This window comes from Somniosus microcephalus, chromosome 7 (genome assembly GCF_052327205.1).
Source record: "Somniosus microcephalus isolate GS21.2 chromosome 7, FLI_Smic_1.0, whole genome shotgun sequence".
Lineage (NCBI taxonomy): Eukaryota > Metazoa > Chordata > Chondrichthyes > Squaliformes > Somniosidae > Somniosus > Somniosus microcephalus.
In genome coordinates, this window is record NC_140993.1 from 276,993,272 (window position 1) to 277,010,485 (window position 17,214).

A 17,214-nucleotide genomic window follows, 5' to 3' on the forward strand; every position below is an offset into this window, starting at 1 on the left:
TCAAAATCCATCTTCCTAATGTTTGAGCGTCTGTTATTCTCTTCCCCTTCTCCATTATAAATTTGACTTTAAACTCTACTATATCGTGATCAGTGTTGGATTTGTTCTCTAATTAAACCCTCCTCCACCATCCCATGGTTGTTCTTTAGAATTAGATCCAATATCGCCCCATTGCCTTCTAGTTTCCTTCATGATTTGACTCATGTTGCACTCCATAATTCTATCCAGTAGTATGTGTTGACTTTTTACTCCCATTGTAATCCTCCCAATTTATCCCATGTAAATTGAAATTATTAGTAACAGTTGTATTTGGCCCCTCACATGCTTCTTTTATTTGGTTATCAAGTTGCGATTAGCTCTATTATTGACCTGGTCAGCTGTAATCAGGTCTCCTTCTGCTCGGCAGTTCCATGGCCACAGAAATGACTGAACCTGGAAGGAAATTTTTCCTCTACTACTTTTTCCCCCTTTTTATTCTTTCCCGTTAACTGTATTGGAACCAAGGTTTGGTGACCAAAATCTGAATGGTGTCAAACCAACATTCTGTTGCCTGTTGATTTGCAACACATTAATCCCGATGCAATTCAACAACAACAATTTACCTTTATCTAGCGCCTTTAACATAGTAAAACGTTCCAAGGAGATCACAGGCGCGATATCAAAAACAAAATTTGACACCGAGTCATATAAGGAGATATTAGGGCAGATGGTCAAAGATGTAGGTTTTAAAGAGAGTCTTAAAGGAGGAAAGAGAGGTGGAGAGGTTTAGGGAGAAAATTTCAGAGCTTAGGACCTAGGTAGCTTAAGGCATGGACGCCAATGGTAGAACGATTAAAATCCAGGGATGTTCAAGACACCAGAATTGGCGGAGCGCAGAGGTCTCGGGGGATTGTAGGGCTGGAGAAGATTACAGAGATAGGAAGGGGCGAAGCCATGGAGGGATTTGAAAATGACGATGAGAATTTTTAAATTAAAGTTGCTTAACTGGGAGCCAATGTAGGTCAGCGAGAATAGGGGAGATGGGTGAGTGGGACTTGGTGCAAGTTAGGACACAGGCGGCAGAGTTTTGGATGATCTCAAGTTTAAGAAGGGTAGAACGAGGGAGGCTGGCCAGTAGTGCATTGGAATAGTCAAGTCTAGAGGTAACAAAGGCGTGGATGACGGTTTCAGCAGCAGATAAGCTGAGGCAAGAGCAGAGACAGGCGTTGTTACAGAGGTGGAAATGGGCAGCCTTGGTGATGGAGCAGATATGAGGGAGGAAGCTCAACTAGTGATCAGATTTGACACCAAGGTTGCAAACAGACTGGGTCAGCCTCAGACAGTTGCTAGGGAGAGGGATGCCATCGGTGGGAAGGGAATGGAGTTTGTAGGGTGGACCGAAGACAATGGCTTCGGTCGTCCTGATATTTAATTGGAGGAAATTTCTGCTCATCCAGTGCTGGGAGTCTGACAGTATAGAGATAGTGGACGGTTCGAGAGAGGTGGAGGAGAGATAGACCTGCATATCATAAGCGTGCATATGAAAACTCTATCTGTGTAATCTCCTCCAGCCCTACAACCCTCCGAGATATCTGTGCTCCTCTAATTCTGGCCTATTGAGCATCCCCGATTTTAATCGCTCTACCATTGATGGCTATGCCTTCCGCTGCCAAGGCCTTAAGCTCTGGAATTTCCTCCCTAAACCTCTCTGCCCCTGTACCTCTCTTTCCTCCTTTATAACACTCCTGTAGCATCTTGGGACGTTGTACTACGTTAAAGGCGCTATATAAATACTTGTTCTTGTTGTTGTGTCATCTGCTGATGTCACCGAGGGGCAGCATGTAGATGAGAAATAGGAGGGGGCCAAGGATAGATCCTTGGGGAACACCAGAGGTGACGGTGCGGGAGCAGGAAGAGAAGCCTTTGCAGGTGATTCTATGGCTATGGCTGGAAAGATAAGAATGGAACCAGACGCGTGCAGTCCCAAATAGCTGGATGACCGTGGAGAGGCATTGGAGGAGGATGGAGTGGTCAACTGTGTCAAAGGCTGCAGACAGGGCGAGAAGGATGAGGAAGAGATAGTTTACCTTTGTCACAGTCAATTAGGATGTCATTTGTGACCTTGGTAAGAGCCGTTTTGGTATTGTGGCAAGGGCGGAAACCTAATTAGAGGGATCAAGCAAGAAATGCCGGGTAAGATGGGCTCAGATTTGGGAGGTGACAGCACGTTCAAGGACTTTGGAGAGGAACGGGAGGTTGGAGATGGGGCAAGTTTGCAAGGACGGAGGGGTCAAGGGTTGGGATTTTGAGTAGAGAACTGATGACGGCAGATTTGAGGGAGAGGGGGCAGTATCTGAGGAGAGAGAACCATTAACAATATCGGCTAACATAGGAGCCAGGAAGGGAAGTTGAGTGGTCAGCAGTTTAGTCGGAATAGGGTTGAGAAAGCAGGAGGTTGGTTTCATTGACAAGCTGAGCTTTGAGAGGGCGTGAGTGGAGATAGGAGAGAAACTAGAGAAATATGCAAATTCAGGGTTAGGGCAAGGGGGAAACTGAGAGGAAGTTAGGCCCGGTGGACTAGGGGAAGGAAGGGAAGTAGCAGAGGCAGTTGAACGGATGTTCTCGATCTTTTTAACAAAAAAACCCTTGAACTTCTCTCATTTATTTTTGGAGGTGAGGGAGGAGGAGGAGGCGGTTTAAGAAGACCGTTTGTAGTGAAGAGAAGCTGGCTGTTACCTTTCCCTTCCTGCGTGATCTTCAAATAGTGAGCAATTTTAGCGACGGAGCGCAGGACCCGATAATGCTTTACATGATCCAGCCATATCTGGTGATGGATGGTTAAACCAGTTGTCCGCTAAAGACGTTCGAGTCTGCGTCCCTTGGACTTAAGGGAGCGGAGATGAGGGGTATACCAGGGGAAAGGCAAGAGTGAGAGTGTGTAATGGTTTTAGTCAGGACAAGGGCATCAGAGGTGGTGGAGAGTGTGTGATTTAGTACATTAGTAGCTGCAGAAATGTCATGAAGAATTGTAGGCCAAAGACTAGATAGTTGCGAATTTGAAAGTGCAGTAGTAAGGGACTTGAGGGAGAATTTTTTCCAGGGGCGGACACAGAAAGAAGTGGGGTTCGGAGGGGGAGGACGAAGGGGAATATGGGTAGAGAGCAGTATACGGAAATGATCAGATATTGCCTTATCAGTGATAGTTACAGTAGGGGTAGCGAGGGCACGTGAGATAACAAGATCGAGGAAGTGGTCGTCTTTATGGGTAGGAGAATTTATATGGAGGGAGAAATCAAGGGAGGAAACGAGGGCAGTGCACTCAGGAGAGAGAACAAGAAGAGTTGAGGTGGAGGTTGAAATCACCGAGGGTGAGAAGTCGCTCAGTGCAGAGGGAGGAAAGCAGAGAAGGTATCTCAGTGAGAAAATTAGTGTGATACTCAGGTGGGCAGTACAGAACAAGGACTTTCAAAGAGAGGCATGAGGGGTGGAACAAGGTGAGATGCTCAAAGGAGGAGAAGTTGCCCGAGGAGTAGAGAGACGGACCAAGGTGTGATTTAGAGATAACCGCGGCGGCTTCGGCGGGGCAAATGGTGGAAAGTATAGCCAGCCGATATATAACCTGCACACTTCAGTTTCAAACAATGTGAATTGCATTGGGATTATGTTGATCTCTGCTCATTAATCACCTGGTTTTGCGGAACCTCAGAGTCCAGTTTAGCAGGAAAATGTGACACGTGTGAAACGCATTAGGATTAATGAGCTGAAACTCAATGGAGTTTAGATTGTCCATTTAGATTCAGGTACCCATCCCTTTAAAGGATCTTATATTGTCACAAATCATTTGTGTTTGATAGCCAGACCTTTTATATTTTGCACTTTGCCTTTTTATGTGAATTTTCTTTAAAAAAGTAAAAAATAAAAGCTAACCTATACATGGAGTAACCCACCATATTTGTCAATAGCTTTCCTTTTCTAACTCACGCATTTATTTTTTTTCTAGGTCGTATTCGTAATAGGCAACTACTCTCGGGAGCTGCCACTGGTGGTGGCGATGCTGCTGATTCCAGAGGGCGAAGTCGTACGAAAGTGGTGTCTCAGTCCCAACGTATGTATCTGGCGTGTTGCCATGCAGTGTGATGTATAAAACATCTAGTTTTATAAATCGGGGGTACAGCAAATATTGTCGTTCTGTTTATACGCAGAGAGGATGCATTAGTACTTTACTTGCCATTTTAAAATGTTGAATTATCCACTAAGTTTTGAACAACTGTTCTATGCCTCAGGTTTAACATCATCTGAAGATAACAAAGGTATCTTGCTATTGTTTATATTTTTGTTGTTTTTTTTTTGCATGCTCTGGTGATTTTAAGTTAAGCTAAGTGTTCTAATAAGTTTGTCAAATTCCTTCCTTAAAGTAGTAGACAGCCATGAGCAGCAAATGTGAATTAAATCTGTTGCTGTTAAATTTTTAAGATTTACCATGAACTTTGCAAATGTCAGAACAAGAAAGCAGCATTTGGTTCCTTTTATACAGGGAACCACCATAAGAGGAAGAGCTTCAATCTTTGTCCTTGGGACATTTCATCTTTGTCTCACTGTATTGTTTTACATTTCACAATTACCTCAAAAGACTACAATAGGGGGAAGTACCCTGATTATAAGTCTGTTTCTTATATCCTGGAAACATTTTAACACGTAGTGCAGTTCATGCTTTTGGGGTCATTGAATGATTTATAGATGCTCCATAGTTAACACTGCAAAAATGACATTCCGATCAGTGAAGGCCATGTAACAACTAAGCCCATAAGTCAATTGTAAAGGTTTCTCTTAAGAATGGGCTAAAATAGTATTCTGCAATTAGTTATTATGTTTGTCATTATCTTAAATAAAATATTTTTTATACAAGTATAAAAGCTACTTTAATACTCCTAATATGGGGATACTTAGGCTCTACCACCTCTATGGGGATACTTAGGCTCTACCACCTCTATGGGGATACTTAGGCTCTCTTCAGAGAGGTTTGTCTGCCATATTAAAATTCCCTTTAGTAGATGATGCAGTGTAATGATTCTCTAATGTGTCATGTGTATTTGCTAACTGAGTTTGTTTGTGCTGCTAACAGGGATGTGTCATGTAGAGGGAAGCTGCTTCCCATTAGAGAGGCAAAATAATAGGTCAAGTCACCACAAACTGTGCTTGTGCAGATTTTAGCAATCGGCTAAAGAAACCCATCAGTAGAGGCTTGCAAACAGATTGTCCATCCACCTTCTTACTTGGGGAATAGAGCATGCTGAGATGATCCAAAGAGTGGGGAATTTATTTTTTCCACTATCCCTTTTGGTAGCTCTTGCTGAGGTGTGCTGCACATGCACTGGCAGCCCAGTGGTAACTCAGTTAAGTGGTGATTCATTTGTAAGCCTGAATAATAAGTGTTGGTAGGCAATGTGTCACAGCCATTCTTTATACTGTGCTGTTCTTGACTGCATAATCTAGGCTGCTCTCCACTGTGGGAGTATTGACAGAGGCTGTAACTTTGGCCTAAGCGTCATTTGCATGAGATATTAAATTACGGCCCCATCAGCCTGTTTAGGCCAATGTTAAAAATCCCTTGGTAATATTCACACTAGAACTTCGAGTTCCCTTGCTCTTCTAAGTGACATTCCTCCCTCAACCAGTACCATTGAAAAACCCTAGAACTGGTCACCTATTTCATCGCTGCCTGCAGGATATTGCTGGCACAAGATGGCTACTGTGCTTACCTGCATAAGTCACTGCACTCTAAGTAGTCATTCATTGCGTAAACCCCCTTTCACTCCAATAAAGAACTATACAAATGTAACTATTTAATTACCTTGTGTCTCATTATGTATGTTTTAAGATGGTTACTTTGATGGCTATTTTACCCCACTCCCATAGCCTGAGGCGCTGAAGCTGATGGTGATTTCCCAACCTCTACCCTGGTCAAGGTCGGTTTAGTCAGCACAAACCAGAGGTTGAACGAGAGTGTTTGCTTGTCTGTATTGGCACAATACCATAGCATGCAATGAATTTGACCACTAAGTTATTAGAGTTGAGTTGGAAAATTGAATTTGGAAAACACAACAGAGTGGTCGAGGGGTGCGGGGAAACAGGAGGGAAAAGAAGGGAGACGTTGTGAGCAGGGAATTAAATGAATGTGGCCTTTCAGAGCACTATATTTTGCGTAGTTTTGCAGCTCTTGAATAAAAACTTAACGTTTTGACTATGAACTGCTTGAAAAATATATGAAATATGCCCCTTCCCCCCACCCCCAAAAAAAAATTGCTTTCCACTTGTTCAAATCTCACACTTATGTTAAGAGCTCTAAATAGACAAAAGTTTCATGTTGAATTTCTGCTGAAGGCATTTTCCTTTACATTTTCTCTTCTCCTCTTCCAAAGACACTGACTCGTGCCAGTGTGTACTCGAGAGGCACCAGCAGCCCTCTGGTACTTTCCCCAAGTGACCATTCTGCAGTTGTGAACTAGAATGGCAAATGTCGGCCGGCTGTTTTTGTTTGGGGCCATCACACCAGAACCCAAAGGTGTTTTCAGCTGCCATCCACGCGTATATTTTTAACAGATGTTGCTGGATAGTGATCAGCAGCGGGAACTTTTGCTGATTTCTGGTCTCTTTTTCATCCCCCCAAACCCACAACACAAGGTGATTACGCTAAGTATTCCCCAGCTGAGATCAACAAACTCTGCCCAAACCATTGATTAAACTCGGGATCTTCCCGATCTGTTAACTGGACAGCACATTTACCAACTGAGCCATGGGTGGAGAAACACTTACAGGATTTATCAGTGTTTTCAACATGAGGAGTGAGGAACATAAACTGAATCCCACAGCACTAAGCTGCTAATCTCAGCTGCTGCACTGAGGAGAGATACCAGCTGTAGACCAATGATGATCTGGAGGTGGAGGGAACTGCAAGGCATTGAGGGGCAGAAGTAAGATGAAAAGGAGAATCATGACTGGATATTCTCATATACCTCCAAGTAGTTTACTGAAGACTGACATTTTACGATCTCTTGCCAGCTGCACTTACCCAGGATTGGTGCTCAGTCCAGGGGGATCAGGGAGAATAGAGAGAAAGTGAAGAGAACTATGTGTTGTCAAAAATAGAAGCCAACAGTTGTTTGAGAAGGGGGGGGTAAGGTGGGAAGATATATGAAAAGAGCACAGGAAAACCTGCAGTAGTTGCTCCTTGCTGGATCTTCTATACTTAAACTCTTCCCCCCCCCCTGCCCACTCTTGATCTGTGGCCTCTACTGTGGCAATTTCCCTTCTAATAGCAGTTACTTGCCCATAGTATTGTGTACTTGGAGTCGATGTAGCATTAATGTTCTGTCTGTTCATAATCACTTCCATATGAAAATTATTATCTCTGTCACCTGTATTATAACTGTCACACCACATTAAACTTATGATCCATAAGCATGAATGTTGGAAAGCCATGTTGTGACAAACACTAATCATTGATCAGTATATTTTGGAAAGTTCAAACGATTCACCAAATTTCTGTTCAAATTTGCAACCATTCCATTTTTGCTGCAAAGAGCCATTCAAACCAGGCAAATATGAGCAAAATTTCATAACCTTCAGTTGCATGTTGTGTAATCTGAGATTGAAAATATCTTGAATATGTTTTGGAATTACTGATGTATTTGGGATACACATTTCTCAGTTGGCTGCTATCTCCATTACTCAACGATGCACTGTATATTTCTTAAACCATAAGTAAACGCCTAGATTCTTTGCTTGCTACTTGAGCAGCTGACTACTACTTTATTTTTTAACTTTAATTTCTGAATTATTTTAAGATCATCCTTTTTTGGAGTTTGCTTGTGTTGTGTGCTACAACCTTTAGTTTGTGTAGAAAGCACTTCGACAAACATAGTTTTATGAGTTGAGGTGTGGGGAGAAGCAAAATGTCAGTATTGCAAAGTTAACATACTGATTTTTGATGCGTTAATTCTTTTGGTTCTAAGCCATAAAGCTTGCAGTTTAGTGACCATTTCTCACTCCAGAATACATTTGAAAAACTGCATTTAAGTTAATTTTCTTTCACATGCATGAAATTTGAGTGGTACTTTATTTGCATTATTCAGTCAGCATAGTTACAGACAATGTTACCAGACGTTACAACCTCAAATGTACAGTACTCCTGTAAAATACACCTCTGAAGTTTAAAAAAAAAACTGTCACGCCACAGGACTTGTACAGTATCAATGGAAGTTATTATAGACATATATTTATTTCCTTATTTATGTGCCAATTCAAAGGGTGCATTTTGCATAATCACAGGAAAAAAACCCAGCCGTTGATGTGCTTGTGAATTTTAGTATTTTGGGACCCTGTTATAATTTGTTGCCTCAATTTCATTCCCTGCCCATTTTCTTGTGGGACTCTCTTCGTGGAGCAGCTAAAGGAGAGCGATCCTGTAATTTACTTCGCACTGCTAATGCTAGTGTTATATTATTCTCAGTGACTGCAGATGCACACTGTGGTCAAGATTCTATCTGCTTTATTTTGGGAACAGGGTCTATTACTATGAAGTGGCCTGAATGTTCAAGAACTGGCCAACCTCATTCCAAGTGTATTTGACACATCTAAACATGAGGCAGTCTTGAGGCCAGGGTTGTGAAGTGAATGTCTTAACTGTTGCACGAGTTGCCAGTCCATTTTTTACTGCTTGTTGGTTTAATACCACCACGGTCCTGATGTACTAAAATTCTTCTTCTACAAATTCTCATTGCTCAGTGTTTACTGCTTTTTCGTATTTTATTTCTTGGCTTGTCTTGAATATTCTCTTTTTTTAAGAGTTTTTTTTACTGTATTATGTCCATAAATGGCTATCTGCAAGATTCTCTGCTCCTTTACTGGGGATGGGAGAAAAGCTCTTGTTTATGTGTTAGTTACTTGACCCCAGCAGAATAATGTGCAGTGATACTTGGCTACAAGTGTCACCAGCGTGTGTGTCTTAATTTCACCTGCATTATATATGAGTCAGACTTTGAGTTCTTCAGCATGCTGCTTTGGCACAACCTCTCTTGTCTTGTAGTGAACTGAACAAAGCTGTTTTTCCTCCATTTGCCATTCATTTAAACCGACTCTGTTCCTTTCCTTGTCATGGATTTCCAAAAAGCAAAACACAAAAAAAATATTTTTTTAAATCCCTAATCGTGCCTTTACACTTGTTCAGGATCGCAGTCAGCCAACCCAAATGGTGGTAAGATTCTCTGGATTTTAGATGTGATGTCTGTGATATGCTTGTCATTTCCATGCATTCCTGCAGTTAGAAACATGTGTATGTGTGTGTGTGTGTGTGTGTGTGTGTGTGTGTATATACATCAAAGAAGAAATAGAATAGCAAATACTGTAAGCCTGATGTGAAAACGCACAATGCATGAAATGAGCAGCAGGTCCGTCAGCATCTTTTAGGGTGGGGGAGGGGACAAAGTGTAAGATGCCCTTGTCAGATTTTAGGCTCTTTGTAAAACTGGAAGATAACTGAATTCCTTTTATAGGACAGAGCAAAACATAGAGGGGAAGGGGGTACAACAGATTGAAAGTAAAAATGACACATGAAATGAATAATGCCAATAAGGTTACAGAATTAGAAGTTTTGCACACCTTCTTACAATAAAGGCCATTGATGCATGCATTCTATTTTATTTTAATCCTCTATATCTTTGTTTGCTTCATTTTGAAAATGAAGTGGTATAGAAATCCTCTAGGAAATTGTAACCTAAGTGTTTCAATAATCTTCACTGATGTAACTTGCTTCAGATGTATTGATGTGAATTTTAGTTAAGCCATTACTTCAAGACCATCTAGTTTGTTAAAATTGAAGCCTAATGTTAAGCTAGAGGTTTAAAGTGCATTGCATTCATTTGTTTTATGTAACCCAAATTGTGTGTGTTTTTTTCCTACTCATTATTTAAATGTTAAGGGTTGCTAACTCTGAAAGTGACATGCAACAGTCTAAAACAATTTAGCAAACTGACAATTTTACCTTTATAAAGACGGATGCAGTGAATAATTGAAGATTATTGTATGCAGCTACAGAGAAACTGCTTAATAAATTAGTGAGGTAACCAGTTTTGATCATTTTTGCTTAACTGGCAGTGCTGCAACTGCACATTAATGGTACTTGCACAACCAGGTTAGCTATCCTTAAACTGTACATTTTCATTTGTTTTGCTGGTACCTTTGGCCACGTTATCACGAGCACATGGTGACAGTTAAACAACAGTTGTATCGTAATAAAGCACGAGCATTTGAATCCATCAACTACATGAACATACATGGTTCTAGTTACTTGTCCTTTTGTCATCTGAACAGCTCAGCAATCAAATGTTTTCTGCATATTTTTATTTCAGCTGCCAGTCGCTCTGGTTCTCCTGGAAGAGTATTGAGTAGCACTGCACTTTCAACTGTGAGCATTGGAGCTCAGCGGGTCATGCCCACAGGCGCTCCAGGGCAGAAACGCAGTAAGATACCACGTAGTCAAGGATGCAGCAGAGAAGCGAGCCCGTCTCGATTGACTTTAGGTAAGAAATTTTACCTCTTGTGTCCGTTCAGTCACTTCTGCTGTACCCCAAGTTTCTGTCTCTCATTTCTTATCTACATGCTGCCCCTCAAAAACACTTAGCAGTTTCCATATGTTTGCTGATGGGAGCTGGCTTTTTTCCTCTTTCTGTTGATATCAGAAATGCCACTTTGCCGTCTCTCTGCCTGTCAGAAATTAAAAACTACTTCACCTCAACATTAGCAAATAATCCACGAATGCGGGTTGCATTATTTTGTCTAACGTGGCCCATTCTTCCATATCTGCTTTCAGTGAAAGGGCCCATATTATAAGTGAAAAGGTGTGGAGATGCCGGAGTTGGACTGGGGTGGACAAATGTAAGAAGTCACACAACACCAGGTTATAGTCCAACAGCTTTATTTGAAATCACAAGCTTTCGGAGCGCTGCTCCTTCTTCAGGTGAAGTGGAGAAATGCATTTCTCCACTTCACCTGAAGAAGGAGCAGCGCTCCGAAAGCTTGTGATTTCAAATAAAGCTGTTGGACTATAACCTGGTGTTGTGTGACTTCTTACATAAGTGAAAAGGGAAGGGGCTGGGGGGAGGGAGAGTAGTTTGTCGTGATCTAGTCATGAGACCAGTTCCAAAGGCAGTACCAAATTTGCATGCAGTTTTTGTCCATATCTTTGTTGTGGAATTTGCTGAGCAATATATTTTTTCTGCAGTTTTTAAGTCCTGCTAAATGATTGCAGTAATAGTTTTATACTTTTTGATATTGAACACATCTGTAACGCATTTAATAAAGCAGACTACCTAATCATTGTACTATATTTAACAAATCAGAATTAAATTCGATTTAGGCTAGATTTTGTGATTGGTAAAACCAAAATGTCTTAAATGATAGCTCAATGTGTATGAAGAGAACATTAGTACAGGTAGACTATCCTTTATCCGCAATACCGAAAACGTCTAAAAACCGAAAGTTTTTTTGTGGAGCGTAAGTCGTGCGCACGACATGACCCGAGAGGTGCCAAACATGACACGAGTGGTCCGGGAGCTCTGCCTTTCCCTGTGAGCAGGGCAGAGGGTCACAGAATTCCCTCCTGGGTAGGAGATTGCAGGCCGAGCCGGGCAGTGTGAAGGAGGTACCGGGAGAGTGAACCCAACAATACAGCGGCCCGTCCGATAGCTGCAGTGGCCCGTCCGATAGTTTTTTCTTCCACCCCCCACGACCTGATTTGCGGGCCAGCTTAGTGTAGGAGTCAGCCGATATCCGGCTTTCCCACAACTGGCGGCGGCAGTCGAGCCCCAGACCCCCGCTAAGTCAAGGAATTCAGATACGGAGCAGGGGGAGCCGGAAACCTCGATCTAACGGCAGAAATCAGCAGCCGTTTTGTTAGGTTTTTTTTCTTTCCCTAGCATTTTTTTAAACAGTCAGGCTGTGGAAAGAGTCTCTGTAGCTTAGCAACAGCTTCAGAGACGCTTCCAAGGCAGGGCCCGAGTGTTTACAAGCTGTTGTGTTTGTTGTCAGATACGGAGATGAAAACCTTCTGAAATCCGAAAAATTCCGAAAACCGAAACACAGCTGGTCCCAAGGTTTTCGGATAAAGGATAGTCGACCTGTAGTATTGTAACAGTTGCAGCTAATCGCCAAGGGGGTCTTTGAAGCTTTTTGTTTACCATATGGCAAAATCTTTGAAGTTTTAGGTGTATTTGGCTCCAGTGGCAGCAAATATGTAGCTGGATAAGCATGATTGATTTCAACTGAATCGGCATTGGGGCCGGAGACTATATTAACACACATTCAGGGACCCGCACTCAAGGATGATTTACTAACGTCAAATCATTGGGAACTGCAACAAACTGGGAAAACCAAAGCTTTATTGCAGTCGTAATATGTATTTTTGGATGCTCAGTGGCAGAAATTGTCAAATTATGGCAATCGTTTCTCCACCAGTGTCCTTTTAAAAGAAAAACTAGTGGTCAGAATTGGTTTCAAAATTAGCTGGACTATTGGCAGTAATTTATCCTTCACACACAATTTTTTACCGACATTCTTTGTGCATTCCTTCACTATTTCTTTCATTCCTCAGTGGCACTCTGTTTTAACTATGCACTTTGACATGGGTAAAACTACTTGATGCAGTTGAGTTTTGCCACTTGCCCATGGATGGGAACTGTTAGCTTTGGGCACAACTGATGGTAATTACGGCCCTTTATTTGCTGAAAGTTCAGATTGAGAGGCTACCTAAGAGGTCGAGGATTTTTTTTGGAGGGGTTGATGAATGTTACCAGGTATTTTTTAAGGTGTAGTAGTAACCTATATACTGAATTTCTGCCACCCTGATTACATTGTTTGGTTTTCACCTTTCCATAACCACAAACATTTTATGTAAATTGTTAGTATCACTGCACTACAGTTAATGTCTAATAAACCTAACCTGGTGGTATTGTTACAGAGGATAAACGTTCTAATTTATATTTACTCCTCAAATCAATAGGATTCTTAAACATTGAATATCTGGTATCACAGATTTATTAAGTATACAGTGCATGTATAATAATACTTAAACATAAACTTAAAAGACATTACTTACAACAAAACCTTGCGGGTTTAGTTGAGGGGCTCAAATGCATCATAGTTGCGAGCTCGGTATACAGGTTGGTCAGACCTTACTGAATCCTACACATCTGTTCCAACACCCACTTTTTATACCTTTTTCTTGCCCCCTCTTTGTGACAATCCACACATTCCTACATTATATGATTATACAAAAGGTAAACTACAACCCCATTTAAGCTGAATTTTAATGAGGTTCTTTCTGTGTCCCTTATCAATAATTTTAGTTTTAACAAGTTATTTTTCTGTAGACTGGTATAACCGCCCCTACTTTGTTATCTTATCGATAGTTTCACTCTTGTTACATTTAATTGCTATTCCTCCAAGTGAAACTTTTAATTACAAGTCTGCCTTTGATTCAGTACCATTTCATACCAATCTCCTGCTTCTAAAAAGGATGATTTAATTAATTTGATAGTAACAGCTACTGCCCAAATGATTTTCCTATTGACATTAACCTTGGTGAGAATCACTGAAGGCATGATGGGGTAAACTGAACAAGCTAGTAGTATTACTGGCCCACCTTCTGATTTCATTTATTGAATGCCAGGAGACGAGGCCAACTAGGTGGTGGTCAAAATTCTATACTGCTAATTTTTAAAAAATATATATTTTTTGTTTCTTCGATATGGCGAGAGTCCTATCATCAACGGGAAATATTCCAGCCATGTTTTGTAACGGCTCTTTTTTTGGTAGGAAGGAGGGTGCAATAGTAATTTTTGGTTTTTGGAACCTGATCTTAATTCACCACTGGATTTTTGATATCAGTTTACCAAAGGCATTGGTTATTTTCCAAAGCTGAACAACAGCTAGTCAATTTCTGTATTTTAACCTGGTCATTACGACTAGTTGGTATGAAATAAGCATAATGATGAGTCGGTGAATTAACTGCTGGTGGCAACATTATTGCCCACCTGAAGGAAAATGCAGGCCATAAGTGTTTTAAAATGAGCCAAGAAGACATCACTCTACATATGAGTCTTCAGTTTTGAAATCTTGAGGCTACAGTTTTGACAGTGGATACTTAATGATTACGAGAAGAATATTTCAGCATCTCTATTTTTAGTAATTGTGCTGCTCTATACCCATCCTGATCCCTGCTAGTTCGGGGCAGCCGTATCCCTCGACCAAGTGTGAGTCAGGGCTGCAGCAGGGATGCGAGCCGTGAAAGCAGCAGGGACACCAGTCCTGTTCGATCCTTTACTCCACTTGGTAAGTAGAAGGAGTCCTTATTAATGCATGGCTACCCTTTTCTCTTCCATTGCCATCTGGCTAGTGGTTCTGTTTGGCTACATTGTCCTTTTCCATTTAGTATCCACTGTAGAGAACCCTCTTTTTATTCATTTCCAGTAGATTAACCTGCATCATTGAGCAGCTTAACTACTTTATGACTATGCATCAAGATAGTTTCATTGCGTTTGCTGTATGCTTTGTGGAATTTAGTATCTGCTTGTTGAAATGCAAGTTAAATGTCTTCCAGCCAAGAATTCCTCCATTATTTGTGCATCAATTTTTTTGTCAGACAACTGACAGCCTGCAATACTCATCAGTTTAATTTAACAGTCACTGTACTGCAAATCTTTCCAATTTTAAAAGTATAGCCTGTAAGTTTTCAATGCTGAATGTTATGAAGCAGAAAGTGGAGAAATGTATAAAATGAGAAACTTTACCACTTTAATTGCATAAATCTAATCATCGAAGAATTGACTTTTACTGGCTCCAAAAATTTGAAAGCTTGTGTATTTACAAGGAGCTTGTCAGTCTCTTGAGATTGTTGAACAAGAACACTGCCATTCCTTCCCTTTTAGTTGATGTTAAAAACTGGAAGCACATTGATCTGTTACTAGTACAGTGGCTATTGTGCTGCAGAAGGTGTTTTTTTTTTTAAAGTGCTAATTTTTGCCAGATCGTGACAAATGTATGTTCAATTTCATGTACAAGCAACCCTAAATCGATAATTGTTACTGGTATTTGTTGTTTTTCATGTAGTGCAAAATTGAGTCATCAGATACAATTCCTGGTGAACTTATTTGCATTTACAAACCACCTGTTAAAGTTTAAAACAGACATAAATCTGTTTATATGGGATAGCCGAGTTAAACCGAAACAAAATGGCTTAATGCCTTTTTTAAATGGGCACATAGAATCATAGAAAGTTACAGCACAGAAGGAGGCCATTTCGGCCCATCATGTCCGCCCCGGCCGACAAAGAGCTATCCAGCCTAATCCCACTCCCCAGCTCTTGGTCCATAGCCCTGCAGGTTAGAGCATCCCAAGTGCACATCCAAGTACTTTTTAAATGTGGTTAGGGTTCCTGCCTCTACCACCCTTTCAGGCAGTGAGTTCCAGACTCCCACCACCCTCTGGGTGGAGAAATTTCCCCTCAAATCCCCTCTAAACCTTCCCCCAATTACTTTAAATCTGTGCCCCTGGTTTTGGACCGCTCTGCTAAGGGAAATAGGCCCTTTATAGCCACTTTACCTATGCCCCTCAATTTTATACACCTCAATAAGGTCTCCCCTCAGCCTCCTCTGTTCCAAGGAAAACAGACCCAGCCTATCCAGTCTTTCCTCATAGCTAAGATTCTCTACTCCCAGCAAAATCTTTGTAAAACTCCTCTGTGCCCCCTCTAGTGCAATCACATCTTTCCTGTAATGTGGTGACCAGAACTGCACGCAGTACTCAAGCTGAGGCCTAACTAGTGTTTTATACAGTTGAAGCATAACCCCCCCTGCTCTTGTATTCTATGCCTCAGCTAATAAAGGCAAGCATTCCATATGATTTCTTAACCACCTTATCTACCTGGCCTGCTACCTTCAGGGCTCTGTGGGCACGTTTTACTTAACATGGTAAAGTGCATCAAAATAGGTACTCTGTGGGTCAGAATTTACTGTGTGAGGCGATGCCGTTCGTTGGACTTGCCTTTGCCCATATACGTTCCATGAGCTTTTGTGCTGGAAGTTGCTGTAAGTTAGAGAGCCAAATAGCACAGCGCCCTCTACAGGGGATCTGGGACCCATGTGAACAGCGCAAGCAACAGCATACCTCCTTAACCAATCAAATTGAAGAATCGTTAATGAGCAGTGCAGCGTCTGAACCAGGAAGTGTAAGTTAGAAAAATAAACTCAATGTCAAATCAGGTACAGAAACCAAAATAAAGAGAGGAAGAGAAAGATAGGATTAAGAGAGAGAGAGAAAAAAAGAGAAAGAAAAAGTTTTTTAATAAGTATTTAAATTATTTTTTTAAATCTCCCAACAGTTAAAAGCTGAAGGAATGAGACTCCACACTTGTAAAAGTTAATTTTCAATGCCAGAGAAGTTGTTTGGCAGTAATTAAGACTTCTCACATTGTTGAAAGGGTGCTTAGACTGAAATGGACAAGCCCTAACTTTTTGTGGCGCGTTTAGTCTCTATCTGCCAAGTAAGTACAGGAACTTCACGCCGATCAATATATTTGAATGGTGAGTCAGATGGCGAGATGCCATTTTTGCGACGTTGATGGAGGGGCAGTGCACCTCGGACAGCAACATCCGATTTTCGTGTTTAAATGCGCATGTACGCTCGCCGGAGGTTGCTGTCCGATTTACACATAAATAACAGTGAGCCCAACATTTTCACAGTAAATTCTGGGCCAATCTATTGTCGTTTTAAGGTTCATCTTTGAGATTATTCTTTTATAGTTCCTTCCTTTCAGTACTTTTTCATTATCATTGAAATATTTAGTGTGATTCCCATTTTTTGCACTGACCTTCAGCTGTTTAGCTTCATTGAGCATGGAATATTGGACCTTTTGGGCTGGAAGAGATTTAATCATTTTTATTGCATTATAGCATGTCTTGTGTAACTTGAATGTTTTATTGATAAGATTTATAGAAACCTTACACCCTGGTACTTAACAATTCAATGAATATTTGAGCAAAACAGAGTGGTACTGTTAAAGTAGATCGGTTACCTTGTGGTTAGATAGCCTGCAGCAGGTTCAGTGACTGCTAGAGGCACTGGAAAGAAAACTCGGTTACTGGGTTTATGTCTGTTCTGTGCAGATTGCAGAAGCTGCGGAAA

At 41.2% G+C, this 17,214-nt stretch overlaps 1 protein-coding gene across 35 annotated transcripts in view; it reads left to right on the forward strand.

Annotated features, from left to right (window-relative positions):
* Window positions 1-17,214, forward strand: part of clasp2 (cytoplasmic linker associated protein 2) — a 453,349-nt gene that overhangs the window by 288,086 nt on the left and 148,049 nt on the right. For 14 of the 35 annotated variants that reach the window (XM_085993872.1, XM_085993847.1, XM_085993851.1 and 11 more), the window contains 5 exons: window positions 3,980-4,084; window positions 4,263-4,289; window positions 9,206-9,232; window positions 10,386-10,556; window positions 14,257-14,364. In XM_085993872.1, the coding sequence (XP_085849998.1) occupies window positions 3,980-4,084; window positions 4,263-4,289; window positions 9,206-9,232; window positions 10,386-10,556; window positions 14,257-14,364 (438 nt within the window). The remainder of the gene's footprint in view (window positions 1-3,979; window positions 4,085-4,262; window positions 4,290-9,205; window positions 9,233-10,385; window positions 10,557-14,256; window positions 14,365-17,214) is intronic. The other 21 variants (XM_085993858.1, XM_085993859.1, XM_085993866.1 and 18 more) reach the window with 4 other exon arrangements.